This window comes from Urtica dioica, chromosome 3 (genome assembly GCF_054948205.1).
Source record: "Urtica dioica subsp. dioica isolate 48M chromosome 3, U.dioica_male_clone48M_v1_H2, whole genome shotgun sequence".
Taxonomy (NCBI): Eukaryota; Viridiplantae; Streptophyta; class Magnoliopsida; order Rosales; family Urticaceae; genus Urtica; species Urtica dioica.
Genome location: NC_142758.1, coordinates 48234812 through 48251950, shown reverse-complemented (window position 1 = coordinate 48251950; position 17139 = coordinate 48234812). Strand labels below are relative to the sequence as shown.

The window sequence follows — 17139 nt, the reverse complement described above, 5'->3', positions numbered from 1 at the left end:
ATTTCAACTTAGGGGGGCTAATTTGTAAAAAAAAAATTCAGGGGGGGCTAATTTATAAATTTTAAGGGTAAAAAATTGTAAAAATAAAATAAAAAGTGGGTAAAAAGTGCAAAAAAGTTTTTTTGAGGGGGGGCTAGTTCAAGCTGGCTTCGTGCTTGTATATGCATGTTATGTAACTGATTCTACCATATCGTTATTTCACTGCATTAGGCTCTTTTTTTTTTTTTTTTTTTTTTTTTTTTTTTTTTTTTTTTTTTTTTTTTTTTTTTGTGAAGGGTAAAAGAATCAGAGAGAAAAATCGTATTTAGGCAAATGGTGAAGAGTGAATTAAGAGTGCGTGGAATCTTCTGCAAGAACCAAATTGGTACAGAAATAAATAAATAAAAAAAATTGAGATTATCCTCTTTCTTTGTTAATGTAAAATAAATTTATTTGAAATAAAATTGTCCTCTTTTTTTTTAAGAACATGTTTATTTTAGTCTTTTTACTATAATATATTTATTTTATCAAACGCTAAATCAGCTTTTATTACCAGTAATAATTATTTTATAAATAGTTTAACAAATATCTATCAGTTTTTAAAAAAAAAACACTAAAAGTAATTTTTTTAAAACAAAGTTATGTCAAAACGATGCATTATGTGTCAATTTCTCTTAGTTTAATTTTGAAGAATTTCAGTCTACACTCTCAACCTAGTCAATCATTTCTACTCGGCCCATTACCGTTCTTATATTGAACAATTGTTCTAACATTTGGCGCTAGATCATGACTAAATGTGTAACCATTTTATCTAGTTGTGTTATTGTTATTTTGGTATAATATAATTAGTCTTTTGAATATAAAATTAACAAGTTTGCAATTATATTTTAAATCTCTTAAATTATAGGTTCCATTAGTTTTGCGCCAAGGGAAATTTATTATTTGATGGCTAATTTGTTCATGAAATTCTATATTATTTTGAAGAATTTCAGTGTACACTCTCAACCTATTTCTACTCGGCCCATTACGGTTCTTATTGAACAATTGTTCTAACATTTTGTGCTAGATCATGACTAAGTGTGTAACCATTTTATCTAGTTGTGTTATTGTAATTTTGGTATAATATAATTACTCTTTTGAATATAAAATTAACAACTTTGCAATTATATTTTAAATCTCTTAGATTATGGGTTCCATTTGTTTTGCGCCGATGGAAATCTATTATTTGACGGCTAATTTGTTCATAAAATTAGCATTTATCGCTTGCGTTGTTGTTCATGGGATATCTATCTATACTTTAGAAAAAGGGATAAATTCCGTATATAGCCTATTTGAAGTTAAAATATTTATCATTTTCAAACCTTTCATAAATACCTTTCCCGGATGATTTCCCTTATTCTAAATAAAATTATAAACATGAAAAAAAAAACTACATAAAAATGTAATCAGACAAACAAATAAATCTAAAAAAAATTGTAAACAACAAGAAATATTAGTCCACAAAAAGGTACTTATGATATAAGAAAGTGATTTTTGAAGGATGAATTTTTTTATATTATAACCTATGCACAAACTTTTATTATGTTGACGGTTCTTTAAATTACTTTTTTTTAAAATATATTTTAACAAAACTAAGAATACTTTTTTTTTTCAATGGATGAAATAAGAAAAATTATAAGTTTAAGGGAAAAAAAAATTATTAAAATTTCAAAATCTTGGGATGAAATTAGAAAATTCAGAAATTGAGGATGAAATCATTGAAATCATAAGCTCAAGGAAAATATAAAAATAAGAGGTAAAAATTTAAAGACTAAAGTGTTTTCGTAAGTTAAGTGACCATTTGTGTAATTTCTTTCATTAAAAATTAACAATCCATCTTGTAAATAAAATAAAAAAAATTCGAAATCGAGATACATTATGGTTGAGAAGAATTAAAATACGAAGGAGCAAATTACATAGCCAGCTCAGCAGAAAGACACAAACAACACAAGTCATATATATTGATCAAGGTTTGCATATTATTTTTGGCATACACGGAGTACAACATATTTATATATCAGAACCAAAAACTTATATATAGAGAGAGAGTTGAATTATTATTATATTGCTGGGGAAGAAGGTAAGATGTTGAAATCAAGATTCCAGAGCTCGAAGTTGGCTTTGACAAAGTCATAATGAGCGCCTTTGATAGCCAGAGATTTGTTCATAACGCTCTCTTTCACAAAAGGGTACGTCAATAAGTTGCCCAACGACACATTCACCGCCTCCTAAAAAAAATCATAAAAAAAAAGAACAAAAATCATATCAAAATTATTGTCACGTTATTAAAAAAAATTACATATACATGCATATGTGTTTTTACGTACCTTCTCGCAGTTGGAGCACTGCTCGGCGAAACTTAGATCTGTGCATGTAGATTTGATCTTGCTTTTTGCCGGGGCACATATTTGGACCCAATTCTCAATGAAATCACTGAAATAATCCAAGGGTTACCAATAAAAAAATAAATAGTAACTAATACAGTAACAAAATTGTGATTATTTTCTAGACAATATCATATTTCACATCCACACTTAGCATGGACGGAATCGGAGGGGCTAGTAAGGGAGAGCTAATTTGAAAGAAAGTTTTCAAGGGGGGCTAAAATGAAAATTTCCTATATTAACTAAAAACGAGAGTAAAAAAAAAGGGTTCGTCTCTGCCATGGAGGGTATATGGAAATGTCCAAAATGTCCGGACGCTATAATAAAGGAGGACTTTTAATTTGATTTATTTTAAATAAGTACATACTTTGACTAAATGCTTTAGAGGGGCAGGGCATATACGAAACAAAATTATTCAGGGGAGGTATATAGGAAGGAAAAAAAAATCATATGAAGTTTGACTATACAGAGATTTATATACAAAATATTACATTTTCAATTCAATATTTGGCATGCGTTTAGCAGCTGGCAGTCTTCTTAATCATAATTAAGCTTTAAACAAAAAAAGAAGAAGATTATATTATAATTATTATTATGAAACAATGTAGTATTTAAATAAACGGACCTGGCAGTGGTCCCATCGTCTGGGATAGACATAAGTCCCTTAATGCCTCCACAACAGCTGTGACCAATCACCACTATATATTCCACCTGAAATATTTCACTCACATTTTATTTTCAAGCTCCTTATAATTTCTCAATTAATATTTAATACATTATTAGACTAAAGACTTCTAATACTACAAAAATGAACTGCTCTGCCTCTGATAAATTTAATTATGGATGGTTTATCCAAAAAGTGAAAAGAAAAGAAAAAAGGTGAAATAATGGTAATCCAAAGGATGAGATTAGAATTTAGAACTACAAAAAGGGATAGGGATATTCAAAAGAGAAGACAAAAAAAAAAGTATAGCCCAATTTTAATGTAAAATATGTCACAAAATAGTCTAATTGGGATCAGAATATAATAAAGGTTACAGAGAAGCAAACTAAAGGGAAAGCATCTACAAAGACAACTAGTTTTTTTTTTTGTGGGCACACATACACATGGACTGTTAGTTGGATACGTAGATAAGAGAGGTGTATATGATTTTTTTTATTTTTATTTTTGAGAAATTATCTTATTTATCACCAATTTTATAACATTTTCCTATTTTCCACTAAAAGATTAATTTGACCCAAAATACTACCGATATGTCAACAATGTTGACATCTCATAGTGAATGACAAAAATAGATATCAATATTATTGACATAGATGGTAGTATTTTGGGACAAATTAATCTTTTGGTGAAAAGTGGAAAATTTTTATAAAATTGATGACAAAAAGGATAATTTTTTTTTTTAAATAATGCCATTTAACATATAGTTTTGGCATAGTGAATAGTGCAGAGATAAGGCTTGCTTTCTAATCCACCATATAAGATTGGCGAGCCATATTATGGGAGGTCATATATATATATATATATATATATATTATATGTATATATCATGTCTATATATATAATATATTCACCTTGAGATGACAAACAGCATATTCAATGGCTGCACCCACTCCAGAGTATTTTGTCTGTGACTCAATACAACAATTGGTGTGATTAATTATATAATAATTATTCTGCTAAATAAAAGAACAAATTCTTATTCCTTTGTTTACTATTAAAAAAAAAAAAACCTGATCATATGGTGGGACCATGTTGGCAATGTTGCGAACCATGAAGGCCTCTCCGGGTTGGAAATTCAAGATATGCGAAGGGCAAACTCGGGAATCCGAACATGCAAATACCAGAAACTGCACATTTTTTTTTTAGTATTAAAAATGATCTCATTCAATATTCGAATTTGTTGTGAATGTGAATGAGCTGAAGGAAGAGTTATATAAAATAGAAAGTGATAACTAAACTAAACTAGTGATAAGGCAATCTTAAAATTTTATAGCTTATTATCTATTGACTCACCTTAGGGCTTTGGCCTACGGCTAGTTCACCGTACAACTCAGGATTCTTCCTGCAAAAAGGTAAATACCCACAGATCCCAATTAACTCTAAAGTTTTGGCACGAACAAAAGTGATAAAATAGGGGATCAGAAATTTAGGAGATATCTTAGCTACTACGAAAGATTATTACTTTCCGATGTACTTTTCTAATTTAAAAGTTAAAACATTAATAATGATATTTTGCATAGTGTTTTATATTTTAATTAAAGACTAATCACTATAATAATGTCTAACAATTTTTTATTTATTTTTAGAATTACATTAGAATAAAATATAACAAAGACACAAGTCAAATCAATTTAAAGAAAATGTCTAGAAAGGAATGGAAGGTAGAGTTGAAAATTCGGTTAACTTCAATTAACCTTTAACCGATTTTTGTTTCTCACGGTTAATTGTTAACCGAATAAAAAAGTGAACAATTAATTGCAATTAATTGTTTTAACCGAAGTGGGCAATTGTGTGTGTGGCAGCTGTGGCTGTGTGTGTTAAAGTGTGTCAGCGTGTGTGGCTGTGTGTGTGGCTGTGTGTGTTAGTGTGTGTGTGGTTGTGTGACTGTTGTGTGTGTGGCTGTGTGACTGTGTGGTTGTGTGTGTTTCAATTAACCTAGGTTAATTGATTTTTATTCGGTTAAAATTAACCGTACTCGGTTAAAATTAACCGTACGGTTAATTTTAACCGAACAATTTCGATTAAAATTTAAATCAAAATTCTTTTTTTAACCGAAATTTTTTCTTTAGTTAAAATTAACCGTACGGTTAATTTTAATTGAATTTTCGGTTAAAATTAACCGTACGGTTAATTTTAACCGAATAAAAATCAATTAACCTAGGTTAATTGAAACACACACTGACACACACAACCACACAGTCACACAGCCACACACACAACAGTGACACAACCACACACACACTAACACACACAGCCACACACGCTGACACACTTTAACACACACAGCCACAGCTGCCACACACACAATTGCCCACTTCGGTTAAAACAATTAATTGCAATTAATTGTTCACTTTTTTATTCGGTTAACAATTAACCGTGAGAAACAAAAATCGGTTAAAGGTTAATTGAAGTTAACCGAATTTTCAACTCTAATTTTAACCGAACAATTTCGATTAAAATTTAAATCAAAATTCTTTTTTTAACCGAAATTTTTTCTTTAATGGAAGGTAATAATATTGTCTATACTCTATAGAAAGATAAAAAGTAAGGAAAATGATAAAAGAGCCGTCAACGCCTCTTTTGTCATATTGGCTGCCAAGATGGAATTTGAAACGGACGCGTGAACAACGAATAGATAAGAATATGAGGCTATTTTGGTAAATGTACAATAAAATTATAAATAAATAAAAAAAAGAAGCTCACTCGTATTTCTCGGTCTTGAAGTGAGCGAACCCGGTTTTGATACGCTCGGCCGGGTCAAACCGGTCGGTGCAGACCAAACCTTCCAATTCGGACGTTATCTGCTTGATCTTTGCGGCGGCGACTTCTCCGAGGTCTCCTTTCTCACTATCACCCATAAATAATATTAAAATAATTACTTTCAGTTGTACGGCACATTGATTTTAATTTTATATATACAGTCTCTCAAATTATAAAACTAATTATTTTAGGATTTTACGTTTTGCAAATTTGTGTTTGCACTTTGCAAGGATAAGACATAAATAGAGTTTTTTTTTTTTTTTTCAATCACTGTCCTCTAGCTTTGTATTAAATGAGTTATTTCTAATTTTAAAAAATAAAATAAAAAGTCTCTAGTAGATAATTATTTAGGAGGTTTTCCTATAAAAAAAAATTACTAGCAGTCTAAGTAATTGGAGTCAAATTCGTCATAATAATGAAGCAGAAAACGACGGAACATCCTACGTAAGGCTTACGTCACTAAGGGACTCGTTTTTTTTCGCCGGAAATCCGGACCGGCGTAACAGTGTTGAGATAGATATGTACAAGATTGACCAAAAAGGACACGGTTTTCGATCTAATTACGATATTGACCAGAGAGAGGAAAAAATAAAAACCTGATGAGCTTTGTGAGTCCGGCGAGAGCTTCGTCGTACGAGTCGATGGCCATATCGTCTTTCTGAGATACAATTCAGACGATATTATTTAGAGAAAGAAAATATGATTACGAAATCTTTACATAAATAAAATGTAAAAGAAATCACTGGGGAGAGATATAAATACTAACTCGAAATAAACCAAAGAAAAAAAAAAAAAAAATTGATGTATATCATCACCAACGAAGCACATAACAACTGACTTAAAATTTTACAAACAGTCAGATAAAAATATATCGGAAAGCAATCTATAAAAGTCTGTTACATGTGTCTGATCTGTACTATGGAAACAGAAGATCGATGGTTATAATATAATTCTCTAATTACGAACCTATTTTTCTTTTATGATTGAATCGTACTCTTGGCTTTTGGCTTTGGTTCTTCCCCCAGAGTATCGGAATATATAAATCTGCTTTTTTTTTAATTATTATTGACAGATAACTTGGCTCTATGATATGTGACCCATAAATCCGAGATTTATAGTATATCAGTTTAACCTTGGTTAGTATTATATTATTATTTTTATTATTATTTTTATATGGTAGAGGAGTATATCCTAAAGGAGAAGCAAAAGCTAATTTCGGAAATAAGAAGGAGAGTTGGAATAGGAAATGTACAAGTGTTGACTTGAGAGAATCCCCACATGTGACCGAATTTATTCCTTTATTTTATTACCCTATTTTATAAAATTCATTATGAAAAGCAAATTAAGAATTCAGATTCTCATTAATTATGCAATATGGGCGTGAAATTAATTAATTTGATGAGAAACTTCGAATTAGGATTTCAGATTCTCTAATTTGTTAAAATTATATGGGTAATATTAATTAATATGATTAGAAGTAAAATTGAGACCCATAACTAAATTTAAACCGAATATATAATTCTAATCCGGAGGCGCTTTTAGAAGGTCCATGCTAGCATCAAACACCTAACATATTTGTCAATGTGATTTTCTATAGTTAATAATCTGATTATTCATTTAATTTATCGACGGCTTAAAAGTCGGTGAGCTAGGGTGTTACTTTAAATCAATGATCGAAATATCATTATCGTTATCGTTTTGAGACATATTTTACTAGTATTCGAAGTTAAGTCGGAAGAATACCGTGGAATTCATAAAATGAAAGGAAAATTGCACCATTGAGAATACCGTTACCGTCGAGGAAAAACGTCAAATACCGTATTTGCCGAAAGGAATGTAGTGAATAAATATTTTTTAAAAAATGCATACATAACATAAGATAAAAATATAAAAAGTCTACAATAATAGTTCAACACAAACTTAATGATATAGTTCAATACAAAGTACAAAATCAAAATAATGATAATATTCAAGTTAAAAATCAACTAATTATACATAAAATTTCATATTTTACAACTAATTTAACAAAAAAAAAACAAAAAACAAAAAACACAATCAAATCTAAACCCTATTTTATGACGTAACAACAAAATTGAAAAAAAAATGGATACAAACTCCAATCAAACACAATAATGAAGTTAGAAACTAAGAATTTGAATTAAATCATCAAAAACTAACTTCAAATTTCGTGAAGAACACTAAATATGATCAGATTTTAAGAATTGTCGGTATTTGACCACTTATCGCTAAGTTTCTATCGGATGCATGAAAATTTGCTTAAAAACAATCGGAAAGTGGAATGATTCTCCGGAAAATACTGAAAACCGAAACGGTTTCCTCGGAATCTAAGAAAAATTCCAACTTTTTAATACTAGTACCGGGACTCTCAAAAAAACGATTTCCGATCCGATTTTCGACCGGAATCCACGGAATTTCAAAACTTGCTTTAAATTGAGGCCAACCACCTCCGTTCTTTTAGAAATGGGGTTCTTTATTTTATTTTATTAAAATTATAATAAAAGAAAAAAAAAAAAAAAAAAAAAGAAGCCATCTTGTCGTGGCAAAAAAAGTAAGGGAAAAAGTCAACAAACGACAACGTATACGTGTGTGTGTGTCCGGTTGGTAGTGGGAACGTGATGATAGTCATAGACTCATAAAAGACCAAACTAAATATATGATTTATTTATGGAGTAATTTTATTTTTATTATTATAAAAAAGAAACAGATTATCTTTTAAGGTGTTTGAAATTTGTTACAGGTCATGTGAGCTAAAAAATTTGGATTTTTTCAATAAATAGAATAATTCTTGTTTAGTTTATGGAAACTGTTTCTCTGATGTCATTTGTATAAATGAAGATAATAGTTTTCCTAAAATTCAATCTTTATCTATATTTTCATTTTTAATATTAAAATAAACTTTTTCTCAGATCGATATATAAGTACCTTCCTCTGGTTTTTCATCTTTTTCAACAGGTAAAAAAAAATACTAAAGTACAAAAAATTGTTGAATAAAGTTGAAAATTAAGTAGGAAAGTGAGTATTGTTTCAATGTTGCCAAGTTATAGCAATTTTTGCCTATATATAATATTATAAGTTATAACATGATGAGACTAAAATAATATTATATTGTTATAGCAATTTGGTTTATAATATGAACCCTGCATATGAATATGTGTAGTTAAAAGATGAAACGTCCTGTCTCTTTTTCAATATCATTTATAAACGGTCCATAGTCCATACTATATATTCGAGTTCAACGAAAAAAAAAATGCTTTGTCAATATTTCGTAACATAGCATTAGTATTACTGATAACAACTAAACAAATAAAAGTATTTCTGATTATAATAATCATATAAAATTTAGAAGAAAAAGAACATATATTTATTACAACTTTCAAAATTGATTACTATTAAAGAAGTTATTGACTTCTATTTTTTATTTTCATCGAAATATTGACTTCTAGTTCATTTTATTTATTCCCTCCTCTTTTCTTTAGGGGTCATGGAAAATCCCATTGATTTCGAGCTCTTAACAACCTCTCAATTTCATTGTAAAATAATTCAAGAGTGAAAAATCTCAATGAGCTCGTAAAAAATTGCAAAAAATAAAAAAAATGTGTCTTTATTCAAATTAAAGCAAATATCATCAGTCAACATTGCAACAATAGAATTGGATGATAATTACTTGTTTGATAATAATCAAGTGTACTTAAGCTATGAATTCACAATGGAAATAATAAGGTGATACGATATATATATATATATATATATATATATATATATATATACATATTAATTAGCATTTAAAGGAAAGAGCATATACACTACGGGCGGATATTGGATAAATAGAGAAATTCGCATATCAATAAATCTATCAAATGGAAGCCATCATTTTCATGATTGAAGAGCGTCTATTTCAATTTTTAACTAGCAAGCTGGTAATTATTTATATAGTCATTATTATTCCCAAAACCAATCATGCATGTGCGACATTTTCCTCAGGATTGGCTCTCTCTCTCTTTATCGAATTCACTATCGAAGGTAATTTTTGTGTGTCCAAGTCAAGATTCCAAATTATATAGTGGTTTTCAAAAAAAAAAAAAAAAAAAAAAAAAAAAGTAGTATACAGTGGACCACCACACACACTTCAAGCACCGCAAATTTCGCATTAAAAAGGAACCACTTGATGAATGTGTGTAACATATGAAGACAACACTCTATATGGTTCAATATGTGATATACATGCTTTTGATTTCCAATGAAATAAAATGAAAATTGTCTAAATTTTTATACATTCACTGTTTATTTCTGAGTAAGTAAATGTGTTTACAACTTGTTTCGGGCATGTTTGGTAAGCAACTCAAAAACTGTTTTTTAGTTTTTTAGTTGAAAAAATTGAAAACATGTTTGGTAAAGTGTTTTCGGAAAAAAATTTCAAAAATTTTTGAAGTTGTTTTGGAAAAAAGTAAAGAAAACTGAAAACAAATAAAATATGTTTTTAAACAAAAAAATTCCTTCTCTTCTCTCCTCTTTCTCCTCATCTTCTCTTTTCATTCTTTCAAAAACAAAAATGAAAATTATACCAAACACTTTTTTCAGTTTTTTCACTTTCTCAAAAACAAAAATGAAAACTGTACCAAACAACTTTTTGAAAACAACTACAAAACAGTTTTTCAATACAACTACAAAAATTAGAAAACAGAAAACAAAAAACTTTTTGAGTTAACTACCAAACACAACCTTCAATTTTAATTATTTCCTTTTGTTGACTTTCACCCTGTGAATAGTCTAGAATACTCTTGTATTTTTAGTCTAAATTACTTGGCATTTATTTTGGTGCTATAAATATGAGAAGATGTTTCTTAATAATTCATCTTTACCTTGACTTATAAAGTTTATCAATATGCATCTAAAACATATCTCTCAACAAGACTTATGTACTGTTTGGTCATAGGAGTAAGTAACAAATATCCTAGAAAAAAGTCATAGATGACCTTCAATCCCCTTCCTTTTGAACATAATCCTTCAAATACCCCATTTTCTTTTTCATAAATACTTCTATTTTGCATAATTTTCCTTGTTATTTAGAGAATTATTTGCCTTTTTTTTATTCTATTTACAGTTTTGTTTGACTTTTTTGCTATTTTTTTTTACAGTTTCATTAAATATAAAAACATCTAATACATTAAAAATATCCATTGAAGGTACTAAAATAATTAAAATGACGTGTATATATATATATATATATATATATATATATATATATATAAATAATATGTAACTCTAAAAAAATGGCCATCCTAAATGACTATAATTGGTCAGGGTTCATAAATTAGCAATCCGAAATTAATAGACTCGTATAAAATAATAAAATAAAAATAAAAATTAAACTATAACACCTTAAAATAAAATGAATAATGTAAGAGCTTGAGAGATATTAATAATATTACCGAGACTTTTGCCGAACAACATAGAAGCATGCACTTTCTAAAACTTCCAGCCATGCTTGTTGTACTCACTCCTCACTCTTCCACTTTCTCCTATTTCTGTCAACAACATTAAACTAATCCATAAATTTCAACTTGGTTAATGAAAAAAAGTCGTAATTAATCCATCATTTATTAATTAATATTTCTATATATGTTATAGAGTGACGAAAGATACCACGGTATCACTAATTCGGTCAAACAATTAAAAAAAAAAAAAACCCCATTTATTATATCACCACAATTTCGGAAGTAGATCATGGCACACGCAACCAACTAATTTAGTCACTAAACTTTTTTTGTCCATTAAAGAAATCAGTTAAGACTAAAGCTTTATGACAAACTTTTCTCTTTACTTTTCTTTCTTAGTATATTCTTCAATTCAGAGTTGAGACTCACATCATATAGAAATAGAATTATATATTTTATTATGTTGAAGTTAATACTAAATATAGAGTGCTGATTCAAACTCTTTTGACAATTAGGATTTGACTATTAATGCAGCTACACGCGTATAAAGAGAATAATAAAATAAAAATATAAGATTAAATTTCATTTGTGTCTCTTGGCTCTTCAAATACACAAATAAGGGTGTTCTAATCTACATTTACAAAAATTGGACGTGGAAAACATATCAAAACAGAGAAACATATATGAAACGAAACATTACCGGAATTAGGGCTACGCAGTTTTTCTTTTGCCCAGAAAAGGAAAGTACAGACTTTCTGGTTTGGCTGGTGCTTTTTTTTTTTTTTTTTTTTTTTTTTTTGTATTAAGAAAGTTGAAAACAAATAAAAGAGATAAGAAGGAAAGCGAAAGAGTTGTGAGTGAACAATATTGAGTGTCACTATATTTATCCTAAACTATTTTGCTTCATATCATATATCGTATCTGAAACCAGTCATGGGACACCACTCGATCTTCATTCTTGTCATCATCCTAAATATTCTTCACCAATTAACCTCACAAACCCAAACCGATTTTGAAAGTCTTTTGTTTCTTCTACCTTGTTTGTTGTAGTTTTGAATTTTACTAGATTTTAATGTTGTGGACGTTCTAACGAAAAACCAATCAGAACTCGAATGACTCAAAAAATTTATGGATAAAATAATATTCGTATAACTAATATTCTTCTGATATAATTCGTGATGTATCAACAATTTAGCGATTTTTGGGAATAGAATGTTGGTAGTTTGTTCGTATTTAGAGACAAAATGTAAAAATGCGAAAGGTATTTCGTCGACAATCCATCAGTAATAATTTTTATCCTGGATCTATATATTGTATTTTCTACCAACATCGGTCTTTTTATTGGTGTATTTTTTTTTCCTCATTTTTCCGTGGACTTTCATCGGCATTATCGTAATATGAGGCTAAAGATATATCGTTGAACAACACAACTTCAAACGATATTAGAAGTAATTAGTGTTATGCCGTCTTTTCCTTATGGTAAAAAAAAAACGACGCCCCAATCGCAAAAACGACGTTACGATATAAAAGCAAGCATCAACCAAACACGCATGACTAAAAAACCAAGCTTCAACCAAGCAAAAACCAAAGTCAACCAAGCCAAAAACCAAGCTTCAACCAAGCAAAAAACCAAAGCCAACCAAGCAAAAAACCAAAGCCAACCAAGCCAAAAACCAAGCTCCAACCAAGCAAAAACCAAGCTTCAACCAAGCAAAAACCAAGCGCCAACCAAGCTTCAATCAAGCATCAAGCACCAGTTTCTTTTCCTATAAATAAATCACTCATTCTCAACTCAAAGGGACAAGAAAGGAGAACCCCCCGAACTCAAAGAAAACTCTCTAAACCCCGGAGACTCTCAACCCCAAAAAACTCCACTCTCAACTCTGGAATAGAGTCTGAACCGAGAATTCCCATGAACTACGTCATGACCTGATCCCGCAAGGCGGGTACGTAGGCAGCTCACGAGGAGCACGGTCACGCCCCCCAGGAGAGCTCAACCTCCAGGCAGGGGCGACCTCCAGGCGAGCCCGACCCCCCCAGGCGAGCTCCCTCCAGGCAGGGCTCCCTCCAGGCGAGCTCGACCCCCAGGCCAGACGACCTCCAGGCGAGCTCGGCCCCCCAGGCGAGCTCCCTCCAGGCGAGCTCGACCCCCCAGGCGAGCTCCCTCCAGGCAGGGCGACCTCCAGGCGAGCTCGACCTCCAGGCAGGGCGACCTCCAGGCGAGCTCGACCTCGAGGCCAGGTTCGACCCTCCAGACGAGCTTGACCCCCCTAGGCGAGCTCGACCTCCAGCCAGCGTCGACCTCCAAACCGAGCTCGACCACCAGGCGAGCTATACCCCCAGGCGAGCTCGACCTCCAGAGGAGCTCGACCACCGGGCGAGCTCGACCCCCAGACGAGCTCGACCTTCCGACGAGCTCGACCACCAGGCGAGCTCGACCCCAGGCGAGCTCGACCTCCAGACGAGCTCGACCCCACAGGCGAGCTCAACCTCCCAACAGGCTCGAACCCCAGGCGAGCTCAACCTCCAGACGAGCTCGACCCCCCAGGCGAGGTCAACCTCCAGACGTGCTCGACCATCCAGGCGAGCTCGACCCCCAAGCCAGAAATCAAAGACGAAGAACGCGTTCCCGACGAAGAAGAAGGTAAAGCATTGTTTCCCTCTTTACGATTCTAAGATCCTCTTAAGCTCTTGGACGCTTTGGGCTTTGCCTCGAACTTCCTTGAGCCCTTTGGACTCTCGAAAAGTAATTTGGGCCGATCCAATACCAGGCACGTGACTATTCCAGGCACGCCACGTGTCCTCAAATGTTAAATCCAAAAAACGGCTTAACAATTAGTTCCATGAGAATAATGAAATTGAAAAGGAAAAAACAAAAAAGAAAATTTGAAAGTACTTAGATTAAGTAAGGATAATTAATATATATATGGGTTATTTTTGTTTATTTGTAATCTATATCACAACTTCACAAGTACTTTTAAAAAAAATAATTATACGACAAATGCATCATCAATAGCAAATGATAAGTTTATCAAATAAACTTAATAAAGTCTGTAGCATCGAATCGACTGCTCCGAAGTTGATTGAATATCGATGTCATTAAATTTTTAATCTACTATGATTATACACATACACACACACACATGAAATGAATTCAGTCTGTTAAGCATAAACATAGAGAGAAAGAGAGGGAAAACTCTGTTTGGATGAATTTGAAACTGTATTCATTCATATTCAAAATACAAGGGCTTTAACCTTTTATAGGTTAGTCGTACAACATAAACGACACACAGTAATGAAATGACGACTAAGAGTAAAACGACAGCTAATAGTAGCTAATACAATACAAACGACATACAGCACAAACGACACAACTCTACACAACTCTTAGTCGTAACAGCCCCCCTCAAATTAAGCTAGACAAGTAATGTGAGTGACACATTTACATTGCTGAGATTAACTTGTCACGCAAGCAACGAAACCTCGGTATTGATAACGCCTTTGTGAAGACATCGGCGATCTGATCTTCAGTGGGAACATACCGAATCTCAAGCTCCTTGGCCATTACCTTGTCCCTGACAAAATGCACATCAACCTCAATATGCTTTGTACGCGCATGAAACACATGATTAGAGGCCAAGTATGTGGCTCCCACATTATCACACCAAAGGATTGGCTGACTTGATGCTTTCAAACCCAACTCACTTAGCAAACTTTGGATCCATGCAATTTCAGAGGTTGCTTCAGCAGCTGCTCTATATTCAGCTTCATAACTGGATCTAGAGACTACTTTCTGCTTTCTTGAGCACCAGTTGATCAGACTACTTCCCATGTACACACAGTACCCAGTGGTGCTTCGTCTATCATCAGTTGAGCCAGCCCAGTCAGCATCAGAGAAACACACTAGACTTAGTGCATTTGCAGGGCTTGGCTGAGAAAACTGAAGTCCCTGGTTAAGGGTTCCACTGAGGTAGCGTAGAAGTCTTTTACAAGCAGACCAGTGCTCTGTAGTAGGTGCTTTCAAGAACTGACTTAGCCTATTTACTGGATAGGCAATATCAGGCCTTGTGAGTGTTAAGTACTGCAATGCCCCAATTGTACTCCGATAGAGCTGAGGTTGGTCTAAGACTTCACCCCCCTCAACCGAAAGCTTCTTGCTTTGACACATGGGAGTAGGGGAAGGTGTAGCTCCAAGCATACCAGTCTTGACAAGCAGATCGGTAGTGTACTTGCGGTGAGTCAAGTGATAACCTGAGCCATGTTTCACAACCTCAAAGCCAAGAAAGAAATTCACTGCACCAAAATCCTTTAGGGCAAATTGAGAGTTGATAGATGTTACAACACCATGTAGAACAACCACATCAGCTCCTGTGATCAGAATATCATCCACATAAACCAGTAACAGGATGAGATCATTACCAGTTCCTCTGTAAAAGAGAGAATTATCTGAGGTAGAACCACGAAACCCAAGATCATGTAAGGCATGTTTGAGCTTATCAAACCAGCACGTGGTGCCTGCTTAAGTCCATAAAGTGCCTTCTTCAAGTGACAAACATGACTTGGGCGTGTGGGATCTTCAAATCCTTTTGGCCGAGTCATGAACACAGTCTCTGAAAGTACTCCATTCAGAAACTCATTATTGACATCAACCTGCTGAACTGGCCAACCAAAAGTTGTAGCTAGAGAGAATAGAATGCGAATGATGGAGTGTTTGGCAACAGGACTGAATGTATCAAAATAGTCAATGCCTGTATTCTGTTGAAAACCTCTAGCCACAAGCCGAGCTTTCAGTTTATCCAGTGAGCCATCTGATCTGAGCTTGGTACGAAACACCCATTTGTTGCTGATAATATTCATGTCAGAAGTAGCAGGTACAAGATCCCAAGTGCTATTTCTCATAAGAACATCAAATTCAATATTCATTGCCCACTGCCACTCAAGTTTGGAAATGGCTTCTTGAACTGTTTGTGGTTCACTCGGAATAGTTTCTAAGCAATATTCAACAGTAAGAGCCTTAGGTTTGAAGACACCAAGTTGGGAACGAGTAACCATGGTATGAGTTCTGAGAGGGAAGTCAGGGAAGGGATCAACATGAGAGAGTTGTGCAGGAAGATCAACATGAGAGTGTTGTGCAGGAGGACAAGAGGAAGAGGCAGATGAGGAAGCAGATGATGAGATGGGAGTAGGTAATGATGAGGAAGGTTGAAAATGAAAAGGAGAAGTATGATGATTTGTGGAAGTATGAGATGAAGTTTGAGGGATTGGAATTGTAGATGAATTGGAACCTGCAATAGGAAAGTGATAGGGAGAGGGTGATGGGATAAGAATTGAGGTGAGGTGTGTTTGAAACAAAGACTTATATGGAAAATCAAATTCATCACACAGCATCTCGGATAATGTAGACACGACCAGAAGAGGCCAGACATTTATAACCTTTGTGATGACCAGTGGGGCCAAGATAAACACATTTTGAGGATTTGAACTGAAGCTTGTTGGTGTTGTATGGACGAAGAAAAGGAAAACATGCACAGCCAAAAATTCTGACTTTAGAGATATCAGGTGACTTTGCATATAGGACATAGGATGGTGATTGATTTTGAAGGACATGGGTTGGAAGAACATTGATGAGGGACACTGAGGTAAAAAATGCATCCCAATAGTACTTTGTTGGAAGATCAGACTGTGCTAAGAGAGTAAGACCAGTGTGTGTGATGTGTTGGTGTTTTCGTTCTGAAATACCATTTTGCTGATGAATATGAGGACAAGAATGAATGTGTTGGATACCAGATTTGTCAAG

At 33.1% G+C, this 17139-nt stretch overlaps 1 protein-coding gene across 2 annotated transcripts; it reads right to left on the bottom strand.

Moving 5' to 3' along the window:
* Positions 1 to 1953: 1953 nt before the first annotated feature.
* LOC149403343 (carbonic anhydrase 2-like) lies at positions 1954 to 12126 on the bottom strand. 2 transcript variants are annotated; one of them, XM_089608921.1, is made up of 10 exons: positions 12043 to 12126; positions 11337 to 11432; positions 6483 to 6544; positions 5830 to 5973; positions 4420 to 4468; positions 4137 to 4253; positions 3978 to 4031; positions 3028 to 3113; positions 2346 to 2451; positions 1954 to 2246 (listed from the first exon to the last, which is right to left on the bottom strand). In XM_089608921.1, the coding sequence occupies exons 2-10, from the start codon at positions 11388 to 11390 to the stop codon at positions 2079 to 2081; spliced, it is 840 nt and encodes a 279-aa protein (XP_089465047.1). In that variant the 5' UTR covers positions 11391 to 11432; positions 12043 to 12126; the 3' UTR covers positions 1954 to 2078. The 2 variants fall into 2 exon arrangements, with proteins under 2 accessions (XP_089465047.1, XP_089465048.1); XM_089608922.1 differs by lacking the exons at positions 11337 to 11432; positions 12043 to 12126 and adding an exon at positions 6853 to 7081.
* Positions 12127 to 17139: the final 5013 nt, after the last annotated feature.